The following is a 14428-nucleotide window of genomic DNA, read 5'->3' on the forward strand; positions in this document are numbered from 1 at the left end:
TTTTTTTTTTTTTTTTTTTAGACAGCATCTTACTCTGTTCCCCAGGCTGGACTATAGTGGCATGATCTCAGCTTACTGCCACCTCTACCTCCTAGGTTCAAGCAATTCTCCTGCCTCAGCCTCCCAAGTAGTGGGGATTACAGGCGTGAGCCACCATGCCTGGCTAATTTTTGTATTTTTAGTAGAGATGGGGCTAACCATGTTGGCCAGGCTGGTCTTGAACTCCTGACCTCGAGTGATCTGCCAACCTTGGTCTCCCAAAGTGCTGGGATTACAGGCATGAGCCATCGTGCCCAGTCCCCACCATACAATTCTGTCAAGTGAGACTATAATAACCACTGCTGGGTATTTATTATAATTATTTTAACTGGATATTAATAATCAAATATATCTGTTACAAAGTATTTGTCAATGGATATTTATTAAATATATTATATATCAGGAATTTGGCTCATTATTTGCTGTGAATTATTCAATTTTCTCAATAATTCCAGAATACTATAATTATCCAATGTAAAGTTCAGGAAACCGAGGCTCAGCAAGATTTGATAAACTGCTCAAGGTCACACAGGCAGAACTCAGTCAAGCTCAGATTTTGTTAAGGAACATCAGTATTTAAAGCAAGAGGCACCCCGGAGGGAAGTGAGAGGGCTGTGGGCAAGCACAGGAGAGGGTGTGCCACAGAGATGGTGGCTTTCTTCAGCAGGCAGCGATTCCCATCTTTCCCATTTGGCAAATGAGGAAACTGAGGCACAGAGGAGTTAAGAGATGTAAGCACAGACTCAAAACAAGCAAGTTCTCCTTAAAAGCTTGTCAGCTTTTCATCATGAAACTCTGTATTTCATGCTGACTTTCCGGCCCCACCATGAACCTTTAGATAACACAGACAATCAGGGGAAGGGTTAATTCACACTTAGGGTTTCCCATAGTGCGGCCGCCTCTTGCCCCCCCCTTTCCCCACTTCCTGAGGAAATAAGTTATTATAAGACCCAAGTAACTTAAATTCACATTAACTAAAAATAAAAAACCCAAGTGGCTGTTGTTGCTTAATCAGAAGGCATGAGAGAAACGTTAAGAAGCAACTGATGTAGTGCTTTTGAGGATGCCAAGTGCTGAATTAATAATCACCCTCCATTTAGACAGGGAAGAGGGAGGTATTTACATACCAATTACCAGGAAATTTAAATGATGTCAATGTTTATTCTGCATCTGGGCTTTAAAAAGGTTGGGTTTCTGCCTTGGTCTACTTAATAAAAGATGTAAAGAACTTCCATATATTATTATTGAAAAGTATGTTTTAGTCATCTAGGGGCCATTACTGGAAACTAGCTTTCCTGGAATGCAGATGGTAGAACATGTTTGTCAACCTGAGGTTGTGAACTGCACATGCTGCAGGAAGCGGATCTCACCCACTCACCGAGTCACGTGAGTCACATGTCACATAGCTCTAGGAACCCGCCTACTGCAGAAGAGTGTGCGGACTCTCTTTAAAAACAGGAACATCACTAAAGGCAATCTCCCCATAACTGCGTATTTTACAAGAAGATCCAAATGACTCTATTTTTAAATAAAGTTTACATTAAAATGTATATCATTAGTCATCAGGGAAATGCAAATGGAAACCACGGTGAGGTGGCCTCATACATCCACCAGAATGACTAAAATTAAATACACTGACATGAAGTGTTGCCAAGGATCTGGAGAAAGCAGAACTCTCATGTTTGCTGATGGGAGTGTAAAATGGTAAAATCACTTTGCAAAAAGTTGTCACAGTTTCTCATAAAACTAGATGCACACATACCCTATAATCTAGCAGTTCCACTCCTACTATTTGCCTAAGAGAAATAAAAACATATATTCACCAAAATGTTTATATAAGAATGCTCATAGCAGTTCTACTCACAGAAGTGAAAAACTGCAAACATCCCAGGCGTCTATTCATCAATAAGAGAATGGAAAACAAATTCTACTATAACCATAAAGTAAAATACTGCAATAATGAAAAGGAACAAACTAATCCACACAACAACATGGGTGAATGTCACAAAGTATTATGCCAAGTTCATGAGGGAGCTACAAAAGAGTACATACTGCATGGTTCCATTTATGTGAAATTCTAGTGCAGAAAAACTCATCTGTAGTGGGAAAATATCAGAACAGTGGCTGTATCTGGGTGGTAAGATTGACAAAGAAGGGACCTGAAAGAACTTTCTGGAGTGATGGTCCATATCTTAATACGAGTTTGGTTACATAGGTATATGCATTTGTAAAAACTCAGTGAATGTACACTTAAGATTTATGCATTTTATTGTATGTAATTTCTACATAAGAAGAAAAAGAATTAAAACTAAATATGTAACTCTAAAGATGCTCATGCTAAATTACTTAGAAATATGCTGATGTCTACAGTTTACTTTGAAATGGATCAAAAAGAGAAGATGAATGGATGGGTGAGTTCCATACACGAATCCATAGATGTGATAGTGATAGGTCAGGTACAGTAATAGGTTAATATAATCTCCATGGTTTGTACTTAAACGCTTCCTATAAAATTATTTCAACTTTGCTGAATATTTGTAGATTTTACAGCATAATGTAGAAAAACATCTTGGGTGCAAGGCAAAATCTTGACTTTTCTGGACACCTTCCACCACCTCCTAAAGGTCCACAGGCTGATGAGAACAGGAAGGGCCCCAGTGGCAGGCCTCCATGTGGTAGGGAGTGAGGCAGCCCTTACAGGGACAAGCCAAGGCCGAATGGCTGTCTGCAGAGCCAGGTACAGCCCCCTCTCAGAGTCATTTCCTTCCAGGGCTCTTCTCCCTGCCATGTTCCATCTGCCTTATCTGGTCCCATGGAAGCTTTTCAGTACCCTGACTGACTCCTCCCAGGCCCAAATGAGGGGTAGTTGCTGTGTGGACAAATGGGTGCCCATTGGAGGGATTTGAGGGTACTAGTAAGTTCTCAACCCATCTTTCTTCAGGTCCCCACCTGCTCAAGAGTACTTTTCTCAGGGCTGTCACTATGTCTATCATCCTACTGCTCTCTGAGTGCAGACTCCTTGAAGGCAGAACCCCTAGTAACTGCTGATCACCAATGCGTTAAGAAGTGCCCAGTACACAGTGAGTGCTGAAAACACATTGATGACAAAGCCTTCTTTCACATAAAAGCCAGAGTGAGTAAAGTTTGGGGATTTAAGTGGATAAACACAGAGACTGAATCAGTAAAACCTAGATGAGTGGGAGAGATGTATACTGTTTTGGAGGTTAATAACTGAGACAAAAATAAATGGACTGGAACTTTCCAAATATTTACAATTGGAATACTGCCTTTGGCACATCTCAACTCTGTCCTGGAAAATGTGCTAGGAATATAGATTTGCATATGGGTGAGAGCGTGTCATGCTTCCAAAATGATGGAAACAAGCCCTGCTCTGCTACCTGAAAAAGAAATGAAAGGGTAGATGATTTGCAGCCAGTTGGGGAACAAGTTTCCTGCAACGATGGAGCTGATTCTAGTGGGGAGTTGTACTATTCTTTCAATTCCTTAATATATTGGACAATTTTCAAACTAATACCTTGGGGGAAAAGCTATCCATACTATACACTTCCCACTCAGAGCTAGAAATATTAGGAAGACCCACTAACTCTAGAGTGTGAGGACAAATGGAGACATTAAAAATAAGAGAGACTCCAGTGAAACAGTTCTAACATGTAGGAGCTTGTGTTTTTAAGCTTTAAGATCGACGACAGTTTGAATAAACAGGTCCTGAGCAGCAATAAAAATAGGAAAAAAAAGATAGATTACAGATTTCTCAATTTTACTTCATCCCAATGGGTATAAAAAATCCCAGACCATCATTTACTATGTTTTCTATGTGTCTAATCAGGATTGTGAGATTATATTTTCTAATGAATAGTTTCCTCAGAAGCTAGTTCAATACTTTTGGATTTGGGGGACCAATAATCTCATTCCAAATAAAAATGACAATTAAAAAATACACAAAAGAAAAAAGCGTAATAAGCTCTCTAAAAGTAATAAAGGAGACAATACATTCATAAGCATAAATCAGTGAAATAGAAAACAAAGGAACAACAGAAAGGATCAAAGGGAAAAGTTGGTTATTTGAAAAATAACAATAAACCAGACAAACATCTGATGAGATTGAACAATAACAAAAAAAGAAGGCACAAGGAAGCATTTTAGAAATGACAAATGAGATACTACTACAGATCTAGCAGAAGTTAAAAAGATAATGATAGAACAGTACACAAAAAATCTTACACCAATAAAATCAAAACCAAGTCAATAAATTCCTCGAAAAATATAATTTACTTAAACTGACACGAAAAGCCTAGTCTTTAAACAATTAAGCTAATTAAATAGTTTAAAATACTCCTAAGCCCAGATTATTTTCAAATAACTTATCAAATTCTTCCACGGAATAAGAAACCACTCCCAAAATAACTCTATGAGAGCTGTGACACTGACGTAAATCTAAATCAACAATGTACAATTCGAATGGAAAACTATAAATATACAATAAAATTCCCCCAAAAAACTAACAAAGACAAATCCAGGAAAACATAAATATGATAATACAGCAAAATAAAATTGAATGTTTCTTAAGCATGCAAGGGTAGTTTAACATTGGATGATTTGCAAAAGTTATTCATCAAACTAACAAAATAAAGAAGAAATATACAATCATTTCAACAGATACAGAAAAATATAATTTGATAAAATTAATCTGGTAATGACAAAAATACCTTTAAAATGTATAAGCATCTTTAGGAAGTAAAGTGTGTCTATCAATTTCAGCAAACATTTTTAGTTGTGAAATATTAAACTAATTATTTAGGAAACTAGCAATAAAAGTCTGGGAGAGGTGATTCATGTCTGAAATTCTAGCACTTTGGGAGGCCAAGGAAAAGAGACAGCTTGAGGTCAACAGTTCAAGACCAGCCTGGGGCAATGAAGACGGACACTGACTCCAAAAATAAAAATAAAAAACATTAGCTGGGTGTGGTAGTGTGTGCCTGTCATCCTAGCTACTCAAGAGGCTGAGGTAGAAGGATAGCCTGAGACCAGGAGTTGGAGGTTATAGTGAGCTATGACATTCATGCCACTACACTCCAGCCTGGGGGACAGAGTAAGACTCTCTCTCTAAAATTAAAATCAGCAATATGACAAAAGAACACCCTGTAAGATGGTTTCTATTCAAATTGTGTTGGTCGTCCTAGCTCTTGCTGTGAGACATGAAAAGAATAAAAGAAACAACAGTTGGAAAGGAAGAAATAAAAATTCATAATTTATAAATGATTATCTATGGAAAAAAACCTCTAAAGAATCTATAGACACATTTAAAAGAAATTTCTGTACAGTCAGCTTTATACACAAAAGCCAACTGCATGTATAATAAACCATTAACTATAAAAATCATAATTTAAAAATATTCTTTTAACAACAAAATAATAAAGTAATGAGTAATAAGTCTATGAAAGGATATACTATGTATGGAATAAATTATAAAACCCTGAAGGACACTTTGAAGATGAAAATCTTTGAGAGGAAGACCTGCTTCATAAATATGTCAAATTTTTTGCAAATCTATAGATTTAATATAGTTTCAAAGAAACTTTCAGCAGGTTTTCAGGCCTGTGATAAAATACAAATAACAAAACATTTATCATTTTCACTACTTTTTTTTTTGAGACAGAGTTTCACTCTTGTTGCCCAGGCTGGATTGCAATGGTGCAATCTCAGCTCACTGTAACCTCTGACTCCTGAGTTCAAGAAATTCTCCTGCCTCAGCCTCCCAAGTAGCTGGGATTACAGGCATGCACCACCATGCCCAGCTAATTTTATATTTTTAGTAGAGATGGGGTTTCACCATGTTGCCCAGGCTGATCTTGAACTCCTGACCTCAGGTGATCCACCCATCTCAATCTCCCAAAGTGCTGAGATTACATGTGTGAGCCACTGTGGCCAGCCCATTTTAAGTGTACAACTCAGTGATATTAAGTACATTCACATCGTTATACAACCAACACCACTATTCATCTCCACAACTTTTTCATCTTCTCAAACTGAAACTCTGTACCTATGAAACAAATAACTACCAATTCTCTTCTCTTATTAGCCCCTGGGAACCAACATTCTACTTTCTATGTCTACAAATTGGACTACTGTAGATATGTCATATAAGTACAATCCTACAATATTCATCCTTCGTTTTATTTCTAAGAAACTTGACAAACTGATTACAAAACTTATATGAAATGGCCAAAGATCCTGAACAGCCAACACAATTCTGAATTACATTTCTAATATAATAATATAATGTAATACTATAGTAATATTTTGTTTTAAAGTCAGAGTGATTATAAAAGTGTATTGTTGGATCAAAAATATACAAAAAGACTTAGAAAATAATAGTCCCAGAATGAACTCCCAAATAGATGGAGATTTAATAAATGCCAGAAGAGACCTTCCAGATTACTAACAAAGAATGTCCAATTCAGTAAACGGTGCCAGAACAAATGACTGTCCCTAAAGGTAAAAAATAAAATTAGATCCCTTCCTCAAACCACGCACAAAAATGTCTATGTATTCAATAATTAAATGTAAAAGGTGAGACTTTCAAACTTTTAAAGATATAGATTTCATGACCTCAGAATAGATGATGCAGAAATTGTTGGATATAAAAGAAAATATCGATAAGTTCGAGTATAATTAATGAATTTATCTCAATCAAAAGACACCATAAAGAAAATGTGACAAGGCTGGGCACAGTGGCCCACATCTGTATTCCTGGCACTTCGGGAGGCCAAGGCAGGCAGATCACAAGGTCAGGAGATTGAAACAATCCTGGTTAACATGGTGAAACCCCATCTCTACTAAAAATACAAAAAAAAAAAAAAATTAGCCAGGAATGGTGGCATGTGCCTGTAGTCCCAGCTACTTGGGAGGCTGAGGCAGAAGAATCACTTGAACCCGAAAGGCAGAGGTTGTAGTGAGCTGAGATTGCACCACTGCACTCTAGCCTGGGCAACAAAGTGAGACTCTGTCCCCCCCCCAAAAAAAAGAAAAGAAAAAAGAAAAAAAGAAAGAAAGAAAATATAGGCTGGATGTGGTGGCTCACACCTGTAATCTCAGCACTTTGGGAGGCTGAGGCAGGTAGATCACCTGAGGCTGGGAGATGGAGACCAGTCTGACCAACATGGAGAAGCCCTGTCTCTACTAAAAAAATACAAAATTAGCCAGGTTTGGTGGTGGGTGCCTATCATCCCAGCTACTCGGGAGGCTGAGGCAAGAGAATCACTTGAACCTGGGAGGCAGAGGTTGCAGTGAGCCAAGATTGCTCCATTCCAGTCCAGCTTGGGTGACAAGAGTGAAATTCTGTTTTTTTAAAAAGAAAAGAAAAAGGAAAAGAAAAGAAGAAAATATGAGACAAGCCACAAACATATAAAAGATAATTAAAGCATTTATGATAACAAAGGATAAAGATCTCTTAAAAATCAATAAGAACAAGACACACACACACACACAATAAAAATAGGCAGAAAACATGAACAGGCATTTCACATAGGAAGAAAGACAAATGGCAAACGGACATGTGAAATCATGCTCATCCTTAATAGTAATCAGGAAAATTCAGTTTAAAGTCAGGGTGAGGGATCATTTCTTATACTGTATTGACAAAAATTAAGAAGTCTGATAGTACCAAGTGTTGGTGAGAACAGAATACGGGTCAACAAGATACATGCTGCTAATGGAGGTATAAATTTATACAACCACTGTGAAGTCATTTGTCACTATCTAGTAAAGTTGAACATTACTCCATAACACAGCAATTCCACTCATAGGTAATACAGTCCATAGGGGAGAGTTTTTCAAACAAGAGATTGCAAATAACTAATAGGTCATAAAATCAGTTTAAGGGTTGGGGTCAGTATTTTTTTTTAGGCAGGGTCTCACTCTGTTGCCCAGGCTCAAGTGCAGTGGCATGATCTCAGTTCACTGTAACCTATGCCTCCCAGGCTCAAGCCATCCTCCTGCCTTAGCCTCCCAAGTAGCTGGGACCACCGTCATGTGCTACCATGCCAGACTAATTTTTGTATTATTTTTGTAGAGACAGGGGTCCCACCATACTGCTCAAGCTGGTCTCACTCCTGGGCTTGAGCAATCCTTCTGCCGTGGCCTCCCAAAGTGCTTGAGCAATCCTTCTGCCGTGGCCTCCCAAAGTGCTGGGATCACAGGCATGAGCCACCATATCTGGCTGAAATCAGTATTCTGCTAAGATCAGTATTCTTTAAAAGTAAAATTTAAAAATATCAGAGAGCATCATTAGTAATAAATAGGGAGGTGGCCACTGCTCCTTGAACTGTTTGCTTCAGTTGTGTTTGAGGTGGAGGCCCTATGGATATACGGGTGTCCACGGTGATTTAAGGGGTATTTCTTATTCTAAGGGATGACAATTAAGTTTGGAAGTCCTATAATAACTCTTGTGCATATCCCCCAGAAAAAATGTATAGGGTTTTTCATAACAGCATCATGCAAAATATCAAAAAACTGTATACAACTCAAATTTCCACAGATATCAGAGATTAGAACACAGGATGGAATATTACAGAATACTGTGAAGAGGAGTTCTGCAGCTATACATAACAATTTGAATGATTCTAAGAAACAAAATATTGAGGGAAAACAAACTTACAAAATATTACATATATTATGCTTTATTTATAAAGCTAACAGACAATACTGAAAGATCAATACAAACAACCAAAAGCATGGATCTTGAAACCAGACTGTCTGGGTTCAAATCTTACCTCTGCCACTCACTAGCCATGTAACCTTGAGCAAGATACTTAATCTCGGTGACTCAGTTTTCTCATCTGTGAAATGGAAATAAGAACTTACCTCATGGGGTTTTTAGGATTAAAACCTGTAAAGTGCTTAGAACAGTGAACATGAAATAAAAAAGAAACTCAAGCAGAAGGGACAGAATGAGCAATGTTTTAGTTTTTAAATTGGTAGTGAGTGAATGAGCATTAATTTTACATATTCACAGATTTTTTGCATATAGCAAATATTAAAAATTTCAAGCAAGAGTGAATTACGCGGAGGCTCTATGAACTCAGGCTTCATGATAAGCCACTGAAGGCAGATGACAATGACGGCCCGAGTCATACATACCTGGTTCTCAGCTTGTACCCCATAGACTCAGCCCAGTTTTGGAGCAGGTCGAAGAGTGGTTTTTCTTCATACTGTTTGGCGTATTGGGCCAGCAGTTCCTGCCCCACAATCTGTACAAAGAGTTTATCACTCATCAGTCTCAGCAGCATAAAAAATGACAGTGTCCTTAATACTGCAATCTGATAAGATGTATTTGTCACTTAGAGAACTCCTTGGAAGGAATCAAACATAAGACCTGATTCTTACAAGGGCCTCTATTTCCCCAAGGCAAATGTGGAGCATTTACCACACCATTCCCCATCCTCCCCTGTGGCTGACTTCACTCACTACTTACTGTTCACTCTCTCTTCTTGCCTGTATCAGTCTCTAACACTGGTCCTGGGACCAACTATTTTAGCTGACTCTTTAGTAAAACCGGCTTGCCTTCATGAACCATATGGCTGGTCCATTCTCTTTTTCACCCCTGACATTCTCTGGTCAATTAGCCCTTTGAGGGATAGTATTGAAATGCACAAATAAAACAATCTCTATTCTCTATCAGTCTTCTATTTCAGCAGCTTTAAAGTTATAATTTGGGCCTAAAATACTGCCTGCTTTTCTGCGGTGGCTCAAAGAAGATGTCTATGGCTAGTCCACTGCAGAAACTCAGTTGATGGTTAGCAACAACCACTAGACATGTGAGTGATGTCACCTTGGACCAGTGTGCCCCCACCAAGCCTCGACATGCTTCTGCCACATCATGAGTGCCCAGGAAAGACCAGCAGAACAGCAGAAAAACCACAGGGTGTGAGCCCAGCCCAAACTGCTGATCCTACAGAATCATATGCTAACAAATTTGCCTCAAAACACTAAGTTTTGGAGTGGTTTATTACAAACCAATAGATAGCTTATTCATTCTCTTTCAACTATCAATTTCAAAATATTTCTTCTTTGCTGTATATGAATGAATGTTTTTATATAGATCATATAAAATGTTATGTATGCTTTCAATCAAGAGTATATCATAAATGACATTTTTGGTTTGCACTGTTACATAGAATTTTATTTGTTTATTTACTGGCTGTATAACTTTGTTTTGATAAATCATAGCTAATGAAACATTTCCATTTGGTTGAATACTTAGGTTGTTTCCAGTTTTACATTATCATAATAATCTTGATAGCAATATAGGCAGACATAGAGCATAGTGCTATTTTGTATTATTACCTAAGAATAAATCCCCGTGAACTTGATTGATACAGAGGTTCTGAAAGAGGGCCACCCTGCCAATAAGAGGGATGCTGAAAACTTTCAAGGCATTTTTGGCTAGGGGAGCTTTACTGGCACTGATGGGCAGAGCCAGGTGTGAAATGCATGGGACAGTCTCAACCAACAGAGGACTGTGCCATATCCCATGTCCAGCCAAATGCCATGTGGTCAAATACATGCAAGCAGTTAAGAGCCCTGAACTTAGTTACACCAAAGCTTTTAGGTTTTCCAAGTCCTAGGCGTATGGAAAAATTAAACCCTGTTCCCTTGAAATTAGAGGTGTTTTAGGCCAGCACACAAGTGACACAGCCTCCTCTCCTTTCCCATCACCATGGCAACCTGCAATGCTCCCAGGTGGGACTGGTCCATAAGCCTGGACATCTGCATTCAACACTGCCACAGTAATTCTGAGTATAGATGCCGGAAATGTATGTCTTGGTGTATTTGTGTTTACTTTATTACTGAATAAATATATTTAATAATATATTTGTAATATAAATAACTTCCCTTTGGTTTCCTTAAGTATTGTCTTGAATTCCTGCAATTATGTCTCTAGATAGGTTATGTGATCCATGATTTCATTCAGGATAGTAAAGAGAGTGTTAAAAAATATTTATTGTCAAAAAGAGGGCATTAGGTCCAGTGAGATTGAGAATCACTGCATTATGGGTCAAAGAACATATACATTTTTATGACTGCTGCTATACAAAATAAGTGTGAGAATCAAACCCTGCCAGGATTTGGAAAAGTGGAGAAAATAACCTAACTTTAACTAGAATTAAAATTAAAATGATATAGCAATTCAATTCCATTTCACTAACACAACACCAGGATTAAGATTTACCTATGTTTTTGCTAATCTATAAAATTTATGATAGTTGTAACTCTATTTCAGTCTCACTGCAGAAGCACTGTCATTCCTAGTACGAACAAATCGCTTTCTCTGATTTTCGCCCCCCACCCCTACAGCTTTCCCTTATTCTACTTTTCTCCGTAGCATTTATGGCTTCTTGGTGCTACAGACCACAACTTGTTTACTGGCTTGCTGTCTTCCTGTAGCCTGGAAAGCAAGTGCCGGGGGTCAAAGTGTGTCCATCCTTGTGCCATCAGACAATGTACTGACAGAGCCTGGAGGTGGGGACTCACCCTTGAATGAGTGAATGAATACGTACATTCCCTTCCTGTTCTCCATCTCACCCAATATGCCCAATTCCTTGATAATCTCCTTTAACTTCAGTCACTACTTCCACTTTTTCCATTTAAGCAACTAAAATTGGGTAAAACTAACTCACTCTAATTAGGATCAAAGTTAGAATGATACAATAATCAAGTTCAGGTGCTAAACTTAAGAAAGACATGGGAGATAAACATGGTCCTGACTAACAACACAAAAGCAGATTACTCACTTTGGATCTTTGCTCCTTTTCTAGGTCATGAGACAAGGAAACGTGATTTTAAAAATGAGTTTATTTTCTGCTGTTGATGCCCCCTTGATGAAAGATTAAGTGATTGAAGCTATCAGCTACCATGGGATTTGAGCATTACAGTCTCCAGATCTAGTACTTTATTTTATAAATTACCAGGCAGAGGCAAAGATAGATCAGTCACCACCTAGACTGAGTGTGCAATGAAGATGTGCTTGTTTAATCTCATAGATGTGTTCCTGAACATATTATATTATGTAATATATATATACATACATGTGTGTGTGTGCGTGTGTGTAATTTTTAATATTTAAAAATAACTGTAGACTCACAGAAGCTGCAAAGTTAAAACAGCACAGAATGATTCTCTCTAGCCATCACCCAGATTCCCCTAAAAAGTGATCTCTTGGCCAGGTGCAGTGGCACACGCCTGTAATTCCAGCACTTTGGGAGTCCAAGGTGGGTGGATCACCTGAAGTCAGGAGTTTGAGATCAGCCTGGCCAACATGGTAAAACCCCGTCTCTACTAAAAACATAAAATAATTAGCTGGGTGTGGTGGTACATGTTTGTAGTCCCAGTTACTTGGGAAGCAGGAGAATTCCTTCAACCCAGGAGATGGAGGTTGCAGTGAGCTGAGATCACCTCACTGCACCCCAGCCTGGGTGACAGAGTGAGACTCTGTCTCCAAAAATAAAATTAAAAAGTGATCTCTTACTTAATAATGGAGACTATCAAAACCAAGAAATCCAATACAATTTTTATTCATTACATGTGTTAATTCTAGAGATTTCATTACTTAAAATGGACCTAGAGGAAGATTTTTTTGTAAAGTGAAACATTATTTTCGGCAACACAAGTGATTACATTCTCCTCTAAGTCTGGTGTTTTACTTATTCCAGATTTTCTTAAAACAACTTGTGATAGGTGATTGTGGGTGGTGTTTCTGTGGCTCTTCTGCAGTTCTCTGGTTCTGCATGTTCTGCTGGTCCTGCACTCTTTATTTTCATATACACCTGCTCAGGAGCCCCTTTCTTAGTAGAACTCTAGGGTGAGTGAGCAGTCAAAACATCCATGTTCTTTTCTTCTAAAAAGGATCCCATTCAGAGGAGGAATCAAGCAAATCTACGACCAACATTTGGAAACTATGAGTCTTAGTGATTGTGCAGAAAGATGACATCATCAACATGCATTTGCAATAAATATCATAGGCATCATGCAACATGATTATGTAATACCAATAAAAGTTATTTTTTAGGTCAAAACGCTTTTCAAGGCATCTATGAAGCAACCAGCATTTCCACACACTAAATATTTCACTGATTTATGCTAGGTACAGTGAAACTTGGATTAAAGAGCCTGACAAGTAGAAGTTGCTGCCAAGGCAGAAACACTTAGAGCCAATTACAACAGAAAAATGTGGTTTCTAAGGAAAATCTACCAGATATACATTATGAATCCAGGCAGTGGGGCCGCACTTGGGTTTGTACCATAGAGTGGTAGATTCACTCAAAGTAGCAGTACTTATGGTAGTGGGCCTGAAATCATGCTCCAAAGAGCTCTAGGTAGACTGGCTACATAATTTGGGGCCCAGCACAAAATGAAAATGCAGGCCCCCTTGTTCAAAAAGCATTAAGAATTGTATGATGGTGAGAATGGAGCATTAAACCAAGCATGGTCCCTTCTGAGTGCAGGGTTCTGCACCACTGCACAAATCTCACCCCATGAAGCTGGCCCTGGCCCTAGGGGTTCTAATAGGATTGCCAGATAAAAGAGAGGACACCCAGTTTATATTTGGACACCCAAATATTGCATGGGAGATACTTACATGAAAATAATATTCATGTTTACCTGAAATACAAATGTAGCTGGGCATCCTATATTTCTATTTCCTACATCTGGCAAGCCTAGGTTCCTAAGGGCATTTCAGAGGTCACCCAGGGGTATGAGAATGAAGAAAAGACCAAGTGGATATGAATTTCCACCATCATGCACTTTAACTCTTTACCTCTTTTAGATGCTGGACATTCCATCAAGGCAAGATTTCTTTTTTTTTTTTTTTTTTTTTTGAGACGTAGTTTCACTCATGTTACCCAGGCTGGAGTGCAATGGCGCGATCTCGGCTCACCGCAACCTCCGCCTCCTGGGTTCAGGCAATTCTCCTGCCTCAGCCTCCTGAGTAGCTGGGATTACAGGCACGCATCACCATGCCCAACTAATTTTTTGTATTTTTAGTAGAGACGGGGTTTCATCATGTTGACCAGGATGGTCTCGATCTCTTGACCTCGTGATCCACCCGCCTCGGCCTCCCAAAGTGCTGGGATTACAGGCTTGAGCCACCGCGCCCGACAAGGCAAGATTTCTTTGAGGAGAATCTTTAAAAATTCCCTGGCTAGAAGAAATAAGAGACAGAGATGGAGGGGATGACAGAAGAAGAAGGGAGGGAAGAGGAGGGAAGGCAAATAGAGGAGAGGAAGAGAGGGGAGAAACTAGAGGAGAAGGAGAAGGGAGAGAAGAGAGGGGAGGGGAAAGAGAAGGGGAAGGACTACTTTAGCACAGA

At 38.8% G+C, this 14428-nt stretch overlaps 1 protein-coding gene across 1 annotated transcript in view; it reads right to left on the reverse strand.

Moving 5' to 3' along the window:
- ACOXL (acyl-CoA oxidase like) overlaps positions 1 to 14428 on the reverse strand; it is a 376563-nt gene that overhangs the window by 114668 nt on the left and 247467 nt on the right. The window contains 1 exon segment of the mRNA XM_032243751.1: positions 9199 to 9308. Within this exon segment, the coding sequence (XP_032099642.1) occupies positions 9199 to 9308 (110 nt within the window).

The sequence above is a fragment of the Sapajus apella genome, unplaced genomic scaffold, assembly GCF_009761245.1.
Source record: "Sapajus apella isolate SASKATOON/1434 unplaced genomic scaffold, GSC_monkey_1.0 scaffold52, whole genome shotgun sequence".
Taxonomy (NCBI): domain Eukaryota; kingdom Metazoa; phylum Chordata; class Mammalia; order Primates; family Cebidae; genus Sapajus; species Sapajus apella.